Source organism: Canis lupus, chromosome 17 (genome assembly GCF_003254725.2).
Source record: "Canis lupus dingo isolate Sandy chromosome 17, ASM325472v2, whole genome shotgun sequence".
NCBI classification, from domain to species: Eukaryota; Metazoa; Chordata; class Mammalia; order Carnivora; family Canidae; genus Canis; species Canis lupus.
In genome coordinates this window covers 21,904,826-21,924,752 of record NC_064259.1, presented here as the reverse complement: position 1 = coordinate 21,924,752, position 19,927 = coordinate 21,904,826, and the positions used below count along the sequence as shown (strand labels likewise).

Below are 19,927 nucleotides of genomic sequence, written 5' to 3'. Positions count from 1 at the left end.
CTACACTAGTAACTAGGGAAATACAACTTAAAAACATAATGAGATTCTATTTCATACCCATCAGATTGGCAAAAATTTAAGTCTGACAACACAGAGTACTGTTAAGACTACAGAACAATGGGAACTCTTATTCATTCCTGTGGAAGGAAATTGATAAAATGTAGCAATATCTAAATAAACTAGAAAATGCTTATATCATAAGAATCTGCAATTTTATTCCAGGAATATATTCTAGAGGGTGAGCTTTCAAACATTTTTTTCCACTTCCAATTTTTTTTTTCCGCTTTCAAAATTTTTTAGCATGACACACATATTTGACATTCTAACCCAGTACATATATACTTACTTAACTGAAAGCAAAATCCACAAAACAGTGCTTATTTTTTTATGCGTGATACATTCTGATAGTTTCCATACTATTCTCATTCATTTTTAAAATGTTGGAGTGACTCACTCAATTGATTTTACAACTACCAATGGATAAACTCACCCGGTTCAAAAACCCATGCCTCAGAAAATATTCTCATATATATTTTTTTCTTATACAAAGGTGAGAGAATGTTCATTATGGCATTTTTTGTCAAAAGAAAAGATATAAATCAATCAGTAGGAGAGCAAATAAAAAATTGGAGGTGTAGGGACGCCTGGCTGGCTCAGCAGTTGAGCATCTGCCTTCAGCCCAGGATGTGATCCTGGAGACCCAGGGTCAAATCCCACGTCGGGCTCCCTGCATGGAGCCTGCTTCTCCCTCTGCCTGTGTCTCTGCCTCTCTCTCTCTCTCTCTGTGTCTCTCATGAATAAATAAATAAAATCTTAAAAAAAAAAAATTGGAGGTGTATTCATACAATGGAATATGCACAGCAATGCAAACCAAAGAACTTGAACCATAAGTATTAACATAAGTAAATCTCAAGAACTTCCTACTAAGCAAAACAAGCAAGCTGTAGAAGAATACACACACATACACACACACACACACACATTGGATGATATCATTTGTATAAACTTTTTAAACATGCAAAATAATACTATGTATGGTTTAGGGATATATTTTTATATAATGAATACAGAAGGTATAAAGATACGCATAGGAGAAAAGGAAAAAGATCACAGAAAAGAAAGTGAAATGGAAAAGCCCAGTGAGGGGCATCTGGGTATCTCAGTGGTTGAGCATCTGCCTTTGGCTCAGGTAGGGATCCCAGGGTCCTGGGATCGAGTCCCACATCAGGCTCCCTGCGGGGAACCTGATTCTCCCTCTACCTATGTGTCTGCCTTTCCCTGTGTCTCTCATAAATAAATTTTTTAATCTAAAAATTTTAATTTGTTAAATGTTTTTAAATTTAAAACTTTTTTAAAACCTAAGGAAAAAAAAAAAAGAAAGCCCAGTAAACAACTAGATAGTAAATGTTTAAAAGTTGCCCATCTTCAAAATTAAACTATTGCCTCCTGGGCAGCAGCTTCCTTCCAGGTACAAAACTAATAAAGGCTGAGCCCGCCAGAGGGACCAACACACCAAAGAGAGATCAGTATTCAAAGTTTGCAGCATTCATCTTTTAAAACTGTTCTATTTAGTAACCAAGTACACTGAGTATCTATTTTTAATTAAGTAATGAAATTCAGAACATGAACAAAAAATGCAACAGGTAGCTGTGGGCGGATGAGATGTCATAGCAGATGCCCCAAACACAGCCATGTGCCAGTAAGGTTGAGTCACTGTGATATGCTGAAAAAAGATAATAAGGCTTGGCTGCCACAGGTTGCAGTAAGCCCTCTGCTTTCTTCTCTTATATTTGCCAGGCACCATTCCAGAACACTGAACATTTAGACATCTTTGAGATTAGTATATCACTAAAAATGACAAAAATATGGCATCTTACAAATAGCACATGCTTGTGATCCAATTAACACAGACCAAAAAGCTAATAAACAGTCAGTAGCCTCATGGAATAATTCCCTAAAATAAAAATTTGGCCCCTCTATCTCAAAGACTAAAACCCAGTACTGTAATACACTTCACTATAATTTCAAAAATATCACTTCATTTGTCAAGGAATGACATTTTAAAGGATGATGGATAATAAAATTTAAGCAATAAACTACCAGACCAATAGACAGATTTCCAAGCCAGAAGTCCAAACTACTATGATCCCCAAACCAGGCAACTTCTCTAGGAAAACATCTTATCTATTCATCATTCAACCCCTACTTGCTACACTATCTGTGAAAGGTACCATAGCCAACCTTAAGGATGCCTAAAAATAAATTAAATAAGAATCCTGTCCTTAACATCGTGACAGTCTAGCAATGGAGCTTAGAAGCACACACACACACACACACACACACACACACACACACATAGATGTACATAAGGTAGAAAGATTTAGGTGCCATTAGAAAAATAAAGATGAGTTGCTATTTTTAAAAAAAAAATCTTATTGAAAAGATTCTTACCTATCTATTACTCCTATGAGTAGATCTAGAATATAGATCCTCAGACCTCATCGCTTTAAGGGCAAGGAGCCATATATAGAAACAAGACTAATTCTGTGTATGCTGTGCCCTATAGGGTATGCCCCTTCAAGTTCACAGAAATCACAAATGTGCACCCTGTTTCTTGCAATCATGAGTGCTTCTTCTTTTAGAAGAAAGGGAAATGCCAGAAGTGACACACTAAAAAGGAGCCGTTCTGTTCCCAAACCCCACCAGTATTTTGCTATAGAAACTTGAGGAATGCACACTTTGCCTGATGGAAGGATTGAAGAAAGAATTGTTAATGAGATTTCAAAGAACTTTCACAAATCTTTCAGACAAGCACAACATAAAAGGCATCACTAATGCTCTAGATTAATAACGTCTTATGCATAGCAACTTTGTTAATGTAGATAGAGGTATTTGCATTCCTTTTTTAAATCTAAAGAAAGCAAATTCCATAAACACTAAATGCCATTAAGGCCACTTCAAATATTTTTCACAGAGCTAGTCAAGACCGAGCTAGCTCTAGTGGATTCATTTGAAATGTATCATCAGATTCACTATTTGCACCTAAGCAACTAATCATTTAGGAATTGGAGGACATTGGAGAAGGCGTCTGCAGAAAAGAAGTAAGGTGACCTCATGTTGATGAACCCAACTGTTCTCTCAGGATACAGACAGAAGGAGTAAGGAGTTCAGATGACATCATCTTACATAAACCAGTCCCCAGTCCTCTGGCGATCAGTCCCGTCATGTCCTTGCCATCTCTTAAAAAAAAAAAATGTTTGTGACAAACTCAAGAAGACCTAATTCCATGTCCTATCCATTTGGGACAGTGAACATCCCTGTTTCATGGGTTTGGCTTCTTTTGAGGACAGCTTCTCTAAGCTATAATCCACATACCAAAAAACCACCCTTGTAGGTGCACAGTTCAGTCATCTTTCACATATCTTCAGAATTGTATAACCATCACCATTATTTTAGAACAGTTTTGTCGCTTCCAAAAGAAACCCCTCACCCACTGATTAAAGATGATGCCAGATCTTTTTTTTTTTAGATTTTTTTAAAATATTTTATTTATTTATTCATGAGAGACACAGAAAAAGAGAGAGAGAGAAAGAGAGAGAGAGGCAGAGCCCCAGGCAGAGGGAGAAGCAGGCTTCCTGCAAGGAGCCCAAAGTGAGACTCGATTCCAGATCCCGGGATCCCGCCCTGAACCGAAGGCAGACGCTTAACTGCTGAGCCACCCAGGCAAGCGTCCCAATGCCAGATCTTTCAAAAAGTATCCTACTTTCCAGGGGGATCCCTGGGTGGCTCAGTGGTTTAGCGCCTGCCTTCAGCCCAGAGCGTGATCCTGGGGTCCCAGAATCGAGTCCCACATCGGGCTCCCTGGATAGAGCCTGCTTCTCCCTCTACCTGTGTCTCTGCCTCTCTCTCTCTCTCTCTCTCTCTCTGTCTCTCATGAATAAATAAAATCTTACAAAAAAAAGTATCCTACTTTGCAATAAAATATCCAACTAACTTAGTCTTCTTTATCTTTCTGCTGAAGAAAGTGTATATCCTCATATCTAAGTCTTCAGCTCAGTCAAAAAATAGCTAGATGTATAGAGGCAAAAGAGCCTAAAAGAGAAGCTAAAAGAGAATCAAGAATGCAACATATTTCTAGTAAGAAAGTGCTCAAAAGCTGATGGGGTTATGTCAGAAAAACACAAATGCCAATTTGACAGAGCTCCCATTAACAAAGCTAGAACAACTCAGCAAAAATATAAATGAAGACAGTTTTGGATGATAACTCACAGACTAAAAAAACACCTAAATATTCACACTGACATAAATAAATAAGTGATTGAGAGAGAAAGGATAGCACTTCTTTACAGTAGAATTCAAATTAAAAAATGTGAGGGGAGGGATCCCTGGGTGGCGCAGTGGTTTGGCGCCTGCCTTTGGCCCGGGGCGTGATCCTGGAGACCCGGGATCGAATCCCACGTCGGGCTCCCTGCATGGAGCCTGCTTCTCCCTCTGCCTGTGTCTCTGCCTCTCTGTCTCTCTCTGTGTGACTATCATGAATAAATAAATAAAATATTAAAAAAAAAAAAATGTGAGGGGAGTCTAAGAAAATCACTTAGACCAGCACCATAGTAATAACATTTCCAGGCCAGAACCATCCATGGGCGCTGAAATTAGTGGACAAAAGTACAAAGAGGAAGGGAACATCTACACTGTCTCAAGGCATCACTCCACAAGATACTTACCAATGACAAAGGGAAGATTAAGCTAATTCCAGAGTGGAGAAACTTGGTGGACACCATCTTACCTGAGTAGTCAAAGTTCACATTCCCATTAACACACATATGAACATTACGTACTCCCTGACCTAAGGCAGTGAAAACGATACAGCATCAATTCTGTAGTACTCTTGGGGGGGAGGGGGATGCAATTCTCACTATAATAAAGGGAAAACAGTAGATAAACCCATACTGAGCAACATTTTACAAAATAACCAGGGCTATTTTCAGAGGTGTCAAAATCATAAAAGAGAAAGAAAGACAGGAACAGTCATAGGTCAAGAAGACCAAGAAGATATGATGGCTAAATTCAGCCTGTATTCTGGATTGGATCCTAGACCAAGAAAAGGACATGCATGAGTGGGAAAAGTGGCAAAATTCAAACAAGGCCCATAGAACAATTAACAGTATGCAACAGTAATGCTGCATTACGGCAACATTAATTTTCTGTAATATTTTGTAAATTTTCTGTAACTATTTATTTTGAAATAAAAAGTTAGGGCTTTGGGATCCCTGGGTGGCGCAGTGGTTTAGCGCCTGCCTTTGACCCAGGGTGCGATCTTGGAGACCTGGGATCGAATCCCACGTCGGGCTCCCGGTACGTGGAGCCTGCTTCTCCTTCTGCCTGTGTCTCTGCCTCTCTCTCTCTCACTGTGTGTCTATCATAAATAAATAAAAAAAATTAAAAAAAAAAAGTTAGGGCTTTTTAATGCAGCATTTCCAGGTGTGAGAGTATGTTCCAACCTCATTGTGAAAAATGACTTCTTCTGGCTAGCTATTATAATTTTCCTATCAGGAGAGATTACCAAATAATATCAGATTCAGAATTCCAAAACCCAACTCTTCTAGTACATGCTGGATTGCAGCAAACATAACAAGAACACAAATCAACGAATGGAAAACATACTTGCTAAAAACCACATAGCACACTGTTAACAAAGAGACACACCAAAAAAAAAAAAAAGAGAGAGAGAGAGAGAGAGAGAAACATTGTGATTATAAAGCAATGGCCCACAACACAAATAAAACAACTTGAAACACAAAACATCAAGTACTAGACAAAACCAACTGCATCAACATGTGATGAGATCATGACTTGATGAATTTCTATGGTGTTCAATTTTTATGAATCTAGTAAGAAAAGTTTATTATTAGGTAAAGGGTAGATTGGGCCTGATCCATCAGTTGAGTTAGTTCTGGTACATACCCAGACTTCAGGTCAGTTATCCTCAAACAGTTTGTAGCATCCAGCCCCACTTTTCCATTGCGGACCACGCTAGATATGAATGGGGAGAGCATTGGAGAAATTCTGTTCAAGGCCACTTCTGGGGACATTTTAGCTTGACTTGCAAATCACCACTGGAAACAGAAGAAAAGAATGGTGGTCAGAGTATTCAAAGGAACTAGATAAAACAACTGTCCTGAAAACTGGCACAGCACATGGAAGTTTCTCTTGCACAAATAAACACTGCATATCCTATCTTGGAGTGGCCTTTTCCAATGACCCTCCAGAAGAAACCAAACCTCTGTTGCTTACCTCATTAGGACAGAGACTATACCAATGCTTTTCAGAGAAAGGAGAAAAGCAGCAACCCTTCGAATCCAGTTCCATCCTACTTTCCAAAGCTGACTGTTATGCTACCCCACACTGCTTAAAGTTGCCCTGCTCTATTCTACAACTGGCAGCTTCCTGCTTTGATTGAGGCCCTAAGAAGCCTTTGCTAACAATCCTCTCCCCAACGCACAAGATGTACACACCATTAAGTCAGGAACCACTCCCTCGGCGTCCCCACAGGAAGGACTTGATTGATAATACTGTATAAAATTCTAGAAAAAGCATAACCCACTTAAAATTGTTACTTCCTAAAAATTATTTATTTCTGATACACTATCCTTCCACAGTGTGCTATACTGACCTGCTTTGTGATCTCTCCCAGGAAAGGACTCTGTCCTGAATCCCTAGTGTTTAACAAAAGTACCTGGCATAGGCTAAGCACCCAATAAAAAGCTTTTAATATATAAGTAAATAAAGAGACAAAAGCTAGAGAAATATTGAGGTATGGAGAGAAGATAATATGCCTTTAAAAAACCTGGTCGAGGAAAATGTATCTCAGGAACATATGTAGTTAAAAAAAAAAAAAAACTATTTAAAATCATGAAAATATATACTTATCTTGATATTGAGTAACACAAACTAACATGGATCTAAAAATCATTGACTTTCAGGCACTAAAAAGTCCTTACACTTGAAAATACAGAAGTAAAACCAATAAAGCATATCTAAATTATTTGGAAACCCACGGGGCTAAGGGAGGGAAAGAATGAATTCCTCTAAATAGACTTCTAAATGAAAACCTTTACTTTCAGAGGTGAACAAGTCCATTTTAATAATCACTTCCTTCTTCAATCTGAAAGGATAATCTCGCATCAAAAGCAAATTAATTTCTTACAACTACAAGGAAATGATGTTCTGGTTCTAGTTTTCATATATTTTACCATATGAGGACTTACAGGTTTCTGCCAAAATAAATGTTGAAAACCAGTACTTGCTTAAATCACTTCAGACAGTAATAAAGGGAAGGACTGCAGTGATCTTTCAAAAAATAACTTGGTGGGGATCCCTGGGTGGCTCAGCAGTTTAGCACCTGCCTTCGGCCCAGGGTATGATCCTGGAGTCCCGGGATCGAGTCCCACATCTGGCTTCCGGCGTGGAGCCTGCTTCTCCCTCTGCCTATGTCTCTGTCTCTCTCTTTCTCTCTCTGTCTCTCTCTCCCTCATGAATAAATAAAATCTTATAAATAAATAAATAAATAACTTGGTGACCTGATATAGTGATGACAACCAGAAGTACCTTTGAGGCAGTAAAAGCTTTATATTCAGTACTCAAATCATCCTTTCTGCAAATATAAAACAAACTCCTCTTCCAGCCACTTAACAGATGACCTCCCTTCACCACTCCATCGTCACTACAAAGTAAGAATAAACACCCAGTGCACTATATTATCAATCATAAAAATCACGTTGTACATTTTTATAACACTACCACTTGTAAAGAACCGCCAAATACATTATCACAGTTAATCGTCACAATCCTGGACAGTAAGGCAGGTATTAGAATTCGCACACCACAGATGATAGGGATAACTTGTGTAATTTGTCTTTGAACAGTATACTAACCCATAATATCATTTTGAAGCTTATTTCTTTCCTATTCTGCAACATTTCCACTCTTATTTCTATCCATTGATGTCACAGTTCTTGAAAGGATGCTTATATAGATCATATGCAAAACAGAGAAATACTCATCTGGAAAAAAAGCAAAAGGATCTCACCTACATTACAAAATTATTCTTCCATGCTTTTTCCCATAATACCTATCATTATTTTACCTCTCATTTCTATGAAAAATGGAAACAGAATCAACACATTCTGAAAAATATACTGAGTATCAGGCCCTATATTTCCCATCTCCACCAGTAACTTCATTTACTTACCCCCAACAACCCTGTTCTCTATTACTGTCCCCATTTCACAGACAGGAAAACTAAAGCTCAAAAAAAAAAAAAAAAGGAAAACTAAAGCTCAACAAGAGTAGTAACTTGCTCAAAGTCACAAAAGTAGCAAGCATAAAGATCAGAATTTAAATACAGATGTCCCTCAAAGTCCACTATGCATGTGGAGTCTCACATAAGCATGTATAATTGCAATCACCAAAGAGAAAAGCATCAAAGTCATCTAAGTGTACACCTTATAAAATTGGAACAGACAAAAGGTCATGAATTTGAATTCATGGTTGTTTGACCACTAGAAACACATTTGACTACAACTGGTCTGCTGCCAAAGCTGGCCTGAGTGATTCACCAGTCAAATGCTACAGGGAAGAGACCTGTACCAAAAGCCAAACTATACTTACTTAAGGTGACAACAACCCATCCCAACTCAGCTAATCTCATGACCTTAGACTAACGCCTGAAGGAATGATTTTTTTGTTTGTTTGTTTCAGAACAACTACAATACTATTTTCTGACAATGCAAGACTTCCTGCAGCGTTAAAATCTGTTTCAACCACCGGTGTAGTGACTTCTCCAAGACAGAGGGGAAACAAATGCTCCAAAACCAGAAGTCACCAAATAGCCAAAGATGATAGTTTGGGTGTGATCCTTTTGAGCCAGGGACATGGACGGGGAATCATCCCCCATAGTGGATTTTACACATTACACTCCTACAACAGATCCCAGCTAGGCACAAATTTACAGTGGCCACCTTCCCTAAATGCTACTTGAGCAATTTGTACTTCCTGATTTTGACGTATTACAGAAGGAAAATGCAGAGAGACCATTTTTACAGGGTCTGCTGCTCAAAATAAGGTCGCCTAAGGTCCTCGGATGGGCAGCCTGGGGACTACAAAGACGTCTAAGGCATCGTCCACTATCGCGCAATTAAGATAGGATGACAAACACGGAAACATGTGCCCTGCTGACGTCATGGAACGGAAAGGGGTGGCGTCCCGCTGCGTCACCTCAACGTCATACAGCGCACGAGGGAAGTTAAGCAGGGAAGCTATTTCTCCAGGGGCAACATTCAAGAAAAACAAGTAGGCTCAGACCCAAGGAATGACCACCCCTCTCTAGGGGCCATCTATAAAGGGATACTCTCCCTTTTCCCAAACTGTATGATCCCCTCGTCGGGCGGGCAGGAGAAAGGAGTCTGAGGTTAACGAGGGAGCGGGGGTGGGGAGGGGGGCGGGCTAGATATGCCAAGAGCAGCCTGTGGCCTTGGGGGCTGGTTCTTGCGGGGACCAGCGTGATGGGGATGAGCAGGGCATCTTGAGAACGGGGGCCTTCTCTATAGGAAGAGGCGGCGAGCCCTGGGCATACTTAAATCACGGTCCTCGGGCCACCTGTGCGACTCGGGATCCAACCTCCCCGCACCAGCCCCAGTCCAGGTACCTGGAACTTAGTCCGATCGGTAACCGGCGACTACGTGGGGTACAGGTTACCCGAGCGCGCCCCCGACTGACGCACCGACCTGCGCGCGCACCGCGAGCCGGATGCGTGCGCGGCCCCGGACGTCCCGCCCCGCCCGCCCCGCCCCCTCTGCGGCCCCGGAGCGGGCGGCGTGCGCGCCCCCGGACGCGCCGAGCCGGGCGCTCGGAAAGGCGTCCCCGCAGTGCCTGAAGGGCCCTTCCTGCGCCCCGGCCTCGCGGGCGGCGAGCGGCGTGGGGTCTGGAGGCGTCAGGAGGGCTCCGTAACGGGAGGTGGTGCGGGGAGACCGTCCCGGGAAGAACCGAGGGAGGTTGGGGCGGGGTTGTCTCGGGCAGTCAGGTGGGCGACCCGCGGGGCCGTCGGGAAGGCCCGCGCGTCCGTAGGGAGCGTCGCAGCGGCGTTGCAGGGTGCGGGGTCGGGCAGAGGGCAGAGGGCAGTCCCTGGGGGTGGAGAGCGCCTCCTTTGGGCCATGGCGGCGGCTGGGGATCCCGGCCAGCAGCGGGCGGAGGAGGTGGCGGCGGTGGTAGTGGTGGGCTCCTGCATGACCGACCTGGTCAGGTTAGTGCGGCTCTGAACGCCGAGCCCGCGGTCGCGGGAGGAGGTATGGGGGGGGGGCGGGGCGGGGGGCGGACTGTGCTGGGCGCCTGGGCTTTGGCGATGGAGGGTGCCCGCTTCTGGGGTGAGCTAGGGGTCTCCCGAGCCCGCAGCCTGCCTCTCTGGCGCGGAAGAGGCAGAGTTTGAGTTTGTCAAGGTACCTGAAGTCGGGGATCGCAGAGGCCAGGGTGTATGGAAAGCTCTTACTGTTGCTAGAAGCGCCTGCAAAGAACCCGCCCTCCCGTTGTCTTGAGCAGTCAGCTGAACCTGACCCCTGACTTAGCCCGAGTAACTTTGGGGCAAGTCATTCCATCTCTTGGGACGTGCCTACCTCTCAGGGTCTGTGTGAGGATCCAGTGGAGGAAAGTGACATGAACCAGGTTGGATACTATGCATCTGAACCTGGATGTATAGACCAGAGGTCCTATTGACTGTTGGCCTTCCCGCAATAGTTCGTATTTACACCTTGCTTTTCAGTATTAAATGTATCCGCATATGGGTTATCTTAAGGCAACCTGAGTGTGAATCGAAATAAAAAGCCCATAAACACAATGCTTACAACCATAAAAAAAAAAAAGATCAAATAATGAAAATATGCCAAGTGAAAATAGGTTGGATGGTGAGATCCTCCTACTAATTTTTCTTTTTTTTTTTTTTTTTTTTTTTTCTAATGAAAATGGCAGAGTACCTGGCTGGCTCGGTAGGTAGAGCACATGACTCTTGATCTTGGGGTTGTGAGTTCAAGCCCCACATTGGGCTTAGAGGCTAGTCAAGAAAAAAAAAAGAAAGAAAGAGCGAGAAAGGAAGGAAGGAGGGAGGAAGGAAGGAAGGACAGAAGGAAGGAAGGAAGGGATTTTCTGTTTATAAAAAAATAATATAGGGCAGCCCAGGTGGCTCAGCGGTTTAGCACCTGCCTTCCGCCCAGGACATGATCCTGGAGACCCCGGGATCGAGTCTCACATCGGGCTCCCTGCATGGAGCCTCCTTCTCCCTCTGCCTGTGTCTCTGCCTCTCTCTGTGTCTCTCTCATGAATAAACAAATAAAATCTTAAATATATATATATATATATATGTTCATTGTAAAAAGAAATCAGATACTCCAAGAAAATTCTACCATTCAGATTGCTTCTGTTTAATATTTTTATGAATGGCTTTTCAGATATGCTATATTTACATTATAAAACTTAAAAATGGTCAGGCATACTACAGGAAGACCTCATCTGTCCTGAAACCTACCTTGCCTTTCCAAAGGATAGAAGAGAGCCTGGAAATAAATAAAAAGGCCTTTGGAAAATAAGTCAGTCACCAAATCTCTGCACCACCTATGTTTTACTTAGAAAATCGTTCTAAGGGTCTGTATGTAACCAATTTAGTCTTAACACTGCTTAAAATGTTTATAAGCTAGGTTATCAAATTTCCAGACCAAGAGTGGAAAGGGAGAGAGACTGGTAGGGGCAGGTATGACGATTGCCAAAAAACATACTTTTATAGGTGCAGTGGCAAAAGAGTCAGCTAAACAATTTTCCCCTGCACCGTACTGAATAAGTGTCAGGGTTAAAATTCAGAATCACTTTCTTCTTAAAGTCTGAGCTCTCTGTGAAGCTCGACCATCAGACATTAAGGATAGTTATACTTTTAAAATGAATACTCTTCATACTTTGAGAAGGGCGGGGTATCAAAAGTTCATGTAGCATCTATTGGAATTTTGAAATCTTATTTAAGAGCTAGAGGAATTTGGGGTTCCTGGATGGCTCAGTTGGTGATTCATCCAACTCGATTTCAGGTCAGGTCATAATCTCAAGGTCATGAGCCCAGAGGGGCTCTGCACTGGGCTGAAGTCTGCTTAAGATTCTCCCTCAGCTCCTCCTCCCCCTCCCCTACCTAGCTTAAAAAAAAATAAAGAAAAATTTAGAAAAATTTTTTTATCCCAGCCCTTCATTCATAAAGGAATAAACTCTTATGTTGTATATAGCCTTTCTAATACCTCTTCTCTCCCCATTTTCCCCTTGTAAAATAACCAGGTTTCTACTCCTCATAAATCACTAGCAAAAACTTTACTCCCTTAGAGACTGTTTCACGGCTTTTCTGCACACTTCTTATGGTTGCTGATTACTCCTGCCTCTGAAGACCTTTACAAAATACCTGAGTATGGAATTTGTATTTAAAACCCTACATGGGGATCCCTGGGTGGCTCAGCGGTTTGGCACCTGCCTTCGGCCCAGGGCGTGATCATGGAGTCCCGGGATGGAGTCCCACGTCTGTCTCCCTGCATGGAGTCTGCTTCTCCCTCTGCCTGTGTCTCTGCCTCTCTCTCTGTATCTCTCATGAATAAATAAATAAAATCTTTAAAAAATAAAAATTAAAAATAAATAAAACTCTACATGGGTGATAAATGTGGGTCCAGCTTTGCTAGTTATGGTACATACTATGATTCTGTTAGTTTTCTCTTGCTGCTATAACAAATTGACACAAACTTAGTGGCTTAAATGTTACAAATTTAATACAGTTCTGGAGGTCAGAAGTCTGACACAGATCTCACTGAGCTAAAATCAAGGTGTCTATAGGCTGATTTCCTTCCTGGAGGCTCTAAGGGAAATCTGTTTTCTTGCCTTTTCCAGCTTCTAGAGGCTGCCCACAGTCCTTGGCTCATGGCCACTTCCTCTACCTTTAAAGTCAGAATGTCTGTTAAGTCTTCCTCACATGGCATCACCCTAATGCGCACTTTCTGCCTTCCTCTTCTACATTATAAGAACCCTTGTGATTATATTGGGCCCAAATGGATAATTCAGGGTAATATGCTTATTTAAAGTTAGCTTATTAACCTTAATTTCCCTTGCCATGTAATGTAACATTCACAAGTTCTGGGAGTCAGGATGTGGACATCTTTGGCGCCAGGAGGAAGAGACTGGGGGGACCTTACTCTACCTACCACAGTGATTAAAGCTTAAAGTCAAAAAAAATCTTACAATACTTAGAGCTTGGGGGATCACTGAAGCCCATCTGTCCATTCTCCACATTTTACAGGTGAGGAAACTAAGAGACGTTAGATTACTCACCCTAATTCACACAGCCAGTTGGTAGCACAGTGAAAGCTGGAACCCACATTTCCCAAGCTTTATCTTTCCATTATATCATTCTACCTCTAACTCTTGCTGGTTTTTATTGGCCTTTTCTTCTGCAGTTCGTTTGAAAGCTTGTAGTGTTTGCATTCATTGTTTGTAAGCTGATCAAGAACAACAACTAAGGATTTATAATTTTCAAGCCTAAGATGGTATCTTCATGACTGTCTCTTACTTAATTTCTTAGTTTAACTGGAGCCAACCTGGACACTTGTGCCTTTATTCTGTAATCACTTGAGAAATAAAACTACTTCAGTAACTAAGCCCACTTGGACAGCATCCAATCCAATTCACTTTATATATTACATTACTGTGTGCCAGACACTGCTAATTCAATCAATGAGCAACTTTTTTTTCATGTGTAATTTCAGTTTGCTATGAATAGTAAGCTCTGTGTACTAATAATTTTAAAATATCATTAGCTCATCCAACATGGCAGACAATGAACATTATTTAATACCCACCTATGTTTATCATTATTCTGTTTTTGAATACTCATCTCTGAAGTTCCACAATGCAAAGATAAGTCAGGCTTGTGGAAAATTAAGTCAGAGTTCCACCAAAGACAGGTTTCCCTGAAAACCCAGCAACAAATGAACTTTTTTAGACATTAAGCTCACAGATCTTTGTTAATCATGCTTTCACTAATCTTTCTTATGACGGTTATCACCCATCTTCTAAATTATTCATGCAACAAATATTTATTGACTTTACATATATGTCAAGTACTTCCCTAAGTGCAGAGGATGCAGCTGTGAAAAACAGCCAAAAATCCCTGCCTCGTGGAACTTCTATTTTAATGGAAGAAACAATATCACTAGAAGTAAGTAAAATGCATAGTATGTTAAATAAATGCTAAGAAGGAAAATAAGGTGTGAAAGGGAGATGGGAGTAGTAATTTTAGGTCATTGCCCACAGAAAGCCCCACTGAGATGATTTTGAGTAAAAACATAAAGGAGAAAAGGAAACAAGCCATACAGATACCCAGTGTAAGAGCATATGCAAAAGCCCTGAGGCAGAAGCATGCCTCTTATGATCAATGAACAAGGAGTGCAGTGTGGCTGAAGAAGAAAAAATGGGAGGGGAAGGGCAATTAATGATTCAAAGATCATTAGTGATGAAGAGCCATTGGAGGGTTTGAGCAGAGGAGTGATCTGATCTAATTTTAATATCATCACTGTGAGGGCTCTCTCAGAACAGACAGACTAAAGGAAGGCAAGAGCAAAAAAAGGGAGACTGGAGTCCTTGCAATAATTCCAGCAAGAAATGATGGTAGCTTGAAAGTAGTGCAAGTGTGGAGAAATGAGCATCTTCATTTTGAAGGCAGAGCTGACAGGGTTTGCTGAGGATGACAGGTGGGGCAAGTATTACTCCCAAGTTCTGTGGCCTCTGCATGAGGAAGGGGAAGCTGACCTTTGCTGAGATGCAGAAGACTGAGCAGAGCAAGCTGGCTAGGAAGAAGGCAGTATCAGGAGTTCAGGGTACACATGTGAGATTTGAGGTGCCTGTTAGACATCCAACTGAGGCCATCAAGAAGACAGATACAGGAGTTCAGAGGATAGGACCAACTGGAGAAATAAATTTGAGAGTCATCAGTGTATCGAGGAAAGTTGAGGCCATAAGGCAAGATGAGATCACTAAAGGTTTGAACTACAAGGGCATTCCAACATCTCTACAGCATACGTTTTTTATATAATTTATCTCCTGTCTCCCAGTCTCTCTGTACCCCTAAAACTTGCTTTGAGACAAGCTTAGTACAAACCCATGTTTACATTTCCATGGCAATAGACTATGATGTCAACTAAAACCCTATGTTATCCTTTTACATGCTCCAATTAAAAGTGATGGCTTGAGAGATAAGGCTCATGTTCAACCAAGCATCTAAATTTAATCCCTGGCAAGTCAGGAAATGATTGCTTAATTCTCAAAAGACTTTAATTGGATGGCGGAATAAGTGAATTTAGAAGCTTTTTGATCCAAGATGGATGAAACATAGGACCTAGGTTACTTTAAAAAAAGAAAAAAGGCTGAAAATGTATACCATGCCTAGAAAAAAGTTGCATGTGTCTAACATATCACAGTAACTCTAGCCTCGCACTCTACCAGAAGCCTCTTGACTTTTCATATTTAGAACAGAAAAATCTCTTGTACATCACATTTTCAGTAAAGTCAAAGCCAGAGGGCTGTTGACCTGAGTAGTATCTTGCATTCCCAATCTTACAGGAATATCCTTTATTATTCTTTCTTCTCCTTAAATTGGTCTTGAAAGTTGCATATCAGTTAGCAACTCTTAAATTAGTATTTCGGTAAACATGTTTCTGTCAACCAAATGCCCTAACATCAAAAGAGATCATTCACGAGAAGTTTGCTACTTTGGCCCCTTCAAGGAAAACACATGAAAAAGTAAACATTTGACAAAGCAAGCACACCTACCATGTGGTATTACAAAGAAGTTCCTTTAGTAACCTATTCCTTTGCCAGCTCTTCATGCCCTAGTGTCTACGTTCTCAGGAGAGGAAGATTGGGTGGGCTTCGTGATGAATGTCACTCCAGTATTTTGGTTACTTGTGCACACTATTGAAAGACTGGGACTATGCTGAGTGCTAGGGATACTGCAGTTAGAAAAAAATGGTAATTGTTCCAGAGGAACTTCTAGTCCAAAGAAGAAGGTAGACACAGAGATCATTGTAGTGTGATGCAGTAAGTGCTTGCAGGGTCTGTGGGAGTATAGGGAAAAGTGCCTGGATGGGATGCCTCCTGAGCCAAGGTTTAGCAAATAAGCAAGTGCTAACCCCACAAAAAAAAAAAAAAAAAAAAAAAAAAAAGAGGAGGGAGTACATTCTGGCCAGCCGGAATAACACAGAAGGTGTAGAGTCACGGATGTGGGTATACACGGGGTATGCTGGGGACAGCAGCTACTAAGTCGGTAGAGCATCAGATGTTAAGATGATGTGGAAAGGCCTTATCACCATGCCAAGGTGTTTGGGTTTTATTCGCTGGCCATGGGGACCAGTGAAAGGCTCAAAGAACAAGAATGACATTTCACATAGCTCACTGGCTGCCAAAGAGACTAATGCCTACTCTAGGCCATCTTACAAAATGTATCGTGAAGCTCAAATATAATCCATTCTTAATTATTCACGATGGGAATGTGAAAGAAACATGAGCACCAAAACCCAAAAATCGTAGATAAGTTAACATTTTTAATAATTGATTCCAGAATACATTATTTTTTATATGCTGATTTATCTTTCTAATTATATTTTGCTTAGGGTAAAATTAATTCCATGTGTATTTCTTTAACCTACACCAGCAGATGGCAGGAAGAAGTAGCCTAGATAATTACAATGTGGTGACAGAAGTCATTTTGAAATTTAAAGTTTACTGTAATTAATTGGCAAAATAGAAAATAAAATGCCGGTTTTGTAGTTAATTTGTCAGTAGTCATACTTTGCTTGCCTTCTTCAATTAATTAAAATGTGTCTCATCAGGAACTTTGATGAAAGCTTTAGTCTCACCAATTCCCTTTCTGTTCTATTTTTCTGCATCCTGATTTTCCCACATACCTTACTGCATCCTGTTGTTCAGTTCCCACTCACTGATCCCCCCCCCCATACAGTCATATTTCTCCTGCCCTCTCCTCTCGCCGATTCTACCTCCTGTATGAGCTCTTTCTATACCTCTCTATCCAAGCTTCTGTTCTTTGTTGTTCTTTTTAAAGATTTTATTTATTTATTCATGAGACACAGAGAGAGGGGGAGAGACACAGGCAGAAGGAAAAGCAGGCCACCCCCACAGGGAGCCCGATGCAGGACTTGATCCCAGGATCCCAGGATCATGCCCTGAGCCAAAGGCAGATGGTCAACCACTGAGTCACCCAGGCACACCTAAGCTTCTGGTTTTGTCCAGAACTTTGCTCAGCTGGGAAGCCTGGAGGTCTCTGTATAATTATTCAAAACAATTTATTGACATCAGATGACATTTTAAATTTTAAGTATGTTTCTAACTACTTATATGCTTCTCCTGGTACCTTCTATGTTGAGTCTTCAGTCCTGTATTAGAGAGATAAAGGAGGATGTGGCCCCCTTTTGTTTCCTTTATTCTGACCATATTCCTTTTTAATATCTAGTTTACTTTTTTCCTTGGGTTACAGTCATACACAGCACTTGTGCACTCTCTCATCTCACTGTATGACTTACTGTGTACACAGGCATCTGTCGTCCCAATTGTCTCTATAAATGTCTTTTAAAGTGTAGACCATTCATTCAAAAATATTTACTTCTGGGGGCACCTGGGTAGCTTAGTCTGTTAAGTGTCCAGCTCTTAATTTCCACTTGGATTATGATCTCAGGGTCCTGGGATCTAGCCCTGTGTCAGGCTCCGTGGTCAGCAGGGAGTCTGCTTGAGATTCTCTCTCTCCCTCTGCCCCTCCCCACTGTGTGCATTCTCTATCTCTCTCTCTCAAATAAATAAATCTTCTAAAAAATATATTTACTTCTCACCATGATGGAGTGACTAGTACCAGCCTTACCTTCCTACCATAAACAACAAGAAAATGGAATTTTATATATATATATATATATATAACAGCAGCTGTTTCTGTTTCGGATGTTGGACAACAGACATGTTATCCAGCCAAGAAAGGAAACAAACAGGTGAGTCCTGGAGGCACATTACTGACTGGCACAGAGAGAAGAAACTCAAGGAAAGTCTGACAATATCAATGAGTTGAGGAAACTGAGTTCATAGCTTACAGAGACTGAGGTGACTAGAATTTGTGGGAACATATACTGGAAAAGAAAGCTAATCAGATAAAGGTCCAGAAATCTGCATAGGAGTCCCCGTGAGTCTGTTGCTAAATTCTACATGGACATACACAGAGAGAAAGTCCACAAAGCTTGGCTACTACTAGAGAGCTCTAAATTGAACATTTCCCAGAAATTATACAGGAATGGGAGGTATTACATTCCATTAGGCCAGAGACCTTATTGAACCCCTGGAGCATTCAGTAGAGATCCCAGAAGAACCACAACTTAGTAAAGGGTAAAGGGTAAGTTGCCCTAAAGTAAGGGCTACTCTAAACTCTTCCTAATAAATCTCAAAAGCAGTCCTCAAAAGAATCAAGATACTTAGCTGCCCAAAAAAGCAACGTCCAACCCTTTGGAAAAACACAACAAAATTAAAACATGCAACAGTGCAACACTTGTAATATTTAGCATCCACTCAAAAATCAATAGTCATGGGATCCCTGGGTGGTGCAGCGGTTTAGCGCCTGCCTTTGGCCCAGGGTGCGATCCTGGAGACCCGGGATCAAATCCCACGTCAGGCTCCCAGTGCATGGAGCCTGCTTCTCCCAGTGCATGGAGCCTGCTTCTCCCTCTGCCTGTGTCTCTGCCTCTCTCTCTCTCTCTGTGTGTGACTATCGTAAATAAATAAAAATTAAAAAAAAAATCAATAGTCATGCAAAGGAAACATAATGCATAACCAAGGAAAGAGAAGTCCATCAAAATTGACATAGAGAAATGACTAGAATGGTGGAATTAGCAGAAAGGGATTTTTTAAGATTTTAATTTATTTGACAGTGCAAGAGAGCACAAGCAGGGAGAGCAATAGAGGGAGAAGGAGAAGCAGACTCCTTGGCAAGCAGAGAGCCTGATGTGGGGCTCAATCCCAGGACCACAGGGTCATGACCTGAGCCGAAGACAGACACTTAACTAACTGAGCCACCCAGTCGCCCCAGAAAGGGATTTTAAAAGAGCCATTATAAAATGCTCAGTGGTTTAAAGAGAAACATAAATGTAGTGAGGAGAAAAGTGGGAGATATAGAAAAGAACCAAATAGAAGTTTTAGAAATGAAAAATGCAACTTTTGAAATGAAAAATTCACAATAGGCTTATCAGCAGAGCAGACATTACAAAAGAAATTATCAGTGTACTTGAAGATAGTAAAATTATCTAAATTGAAGCACAAGAAAAAATGACCAAAATGCAGAGCCTTTGTGATGTGAGACAAGGAGTCTGTGTAATTGAGTCTAAGAAGAAAAAGAGTAGGTGAAGCGCAAAAAATATTTGTAGAAATAATAGCTGAAAATTTTTCAAATTTTATGAAAACTATAAATAAATATATAAATCTAAGAATGTCAGTGAACTCCAAGCAGGATAAGCATCCTGTAAACCACAAAGCTCATTGTAATCAAATTCCTGCAAACCAATTATAAACAAACTCTTAAAAGCATCCAGAGGGGGAAGAAAAAACCAGACATTACATATAAGGGAACTAAGATTGCAGACTTCTTGTCAGAAATAATGCAAGCCAGAAAGAAAAAATTCTTTAAAGAAATATTTAAAAATACAAAAAAAAAAAAAAATTTAAAAATACAACTGTTGGGACCCCTGGGTGGCTCAGTGGTTGAGCGTCTGCCTTTGGTTGAAGGTGTGATCCTGGGGTCCCAGGATCAAGTCCCACATCGGGC

At 41.2% G+C, this 19,927-nt stretch overlaps 2 protein-coding genes across 22 annotated transcripts in view; one reads left to right on the top strand and one right to left on the bottom strand.

Annotated features, from left to right (window-relative positions):
• BABAM2 (BRISC and BRCA1 A complex member 2) overlaps positions 1 to 19,927 on the bottom strand; it is a 449,505-nt gene that overhangs the window by 393,224 nt on the left and 36,354 nt on the right. For 7 of the 13 annotated variants that reach the window (XM_049096099.1, XM_049096100.1, XM_049096102.1 and 4 more), the window contains exon 2: positions 5,965 to 6,116. In XM_049096099.1, coding sequence (XP_048952056.1) covers positions 5,965 to 6,092 — 128 coding nt within the window. In that variant the 5' untranslated portion in view covers positions 6,093 to 6,116. Of the gene's footprint in view, positions 1 to 5,964; positions 6,117 to 7,934; positions 8,059 to 9,634; positions 9,659 to 9,706; positions 9,840 to 10,497; positions 10,522 to 19,927 lie in introns of those variants that run through there. The other 6 variants (XM_025454308.3, XM_025454307.3, XM_049096098.1 and 3 more) reach the window with 5 other exon arrangements.
• Positions 9,209 to 19,927, top strand: part of RBKS (ribokinase) — a 92,817-nt gene continuing 82,098 nt past the window's right edge. The window contains exons 1-3 of one of the 9 annotated variants that reach the window (XM_025454312.3): positions 9,209 to 9,351; positions 9,609 to 9,702; positions 11,020 to 11,036. In XM_025454312.3, the coding sequence (XP_025310097.1) occupies positions 9,224 to 9,351; positions 9,609 to 9,702; positions 11,020 to 11,036 (239 nt within the window). In that variant the 5' untranslated portion in view covers positions 9,209 to 9,223. Of the gene's footprint in view, positions 9,352 to 9,432; positions 9,470 to 9,608; positions 9,703 to 10,023; positions 10,301 to 10,323; positions 10,344 to 11,019; positions 11,037 to 19,927 lie in introns of those variants that run through there. The other 8 variants (XM_025454320.3, XM_035701058.2, XM_025454321.3 and 5 more) reach the window with 8 other exon arrangements.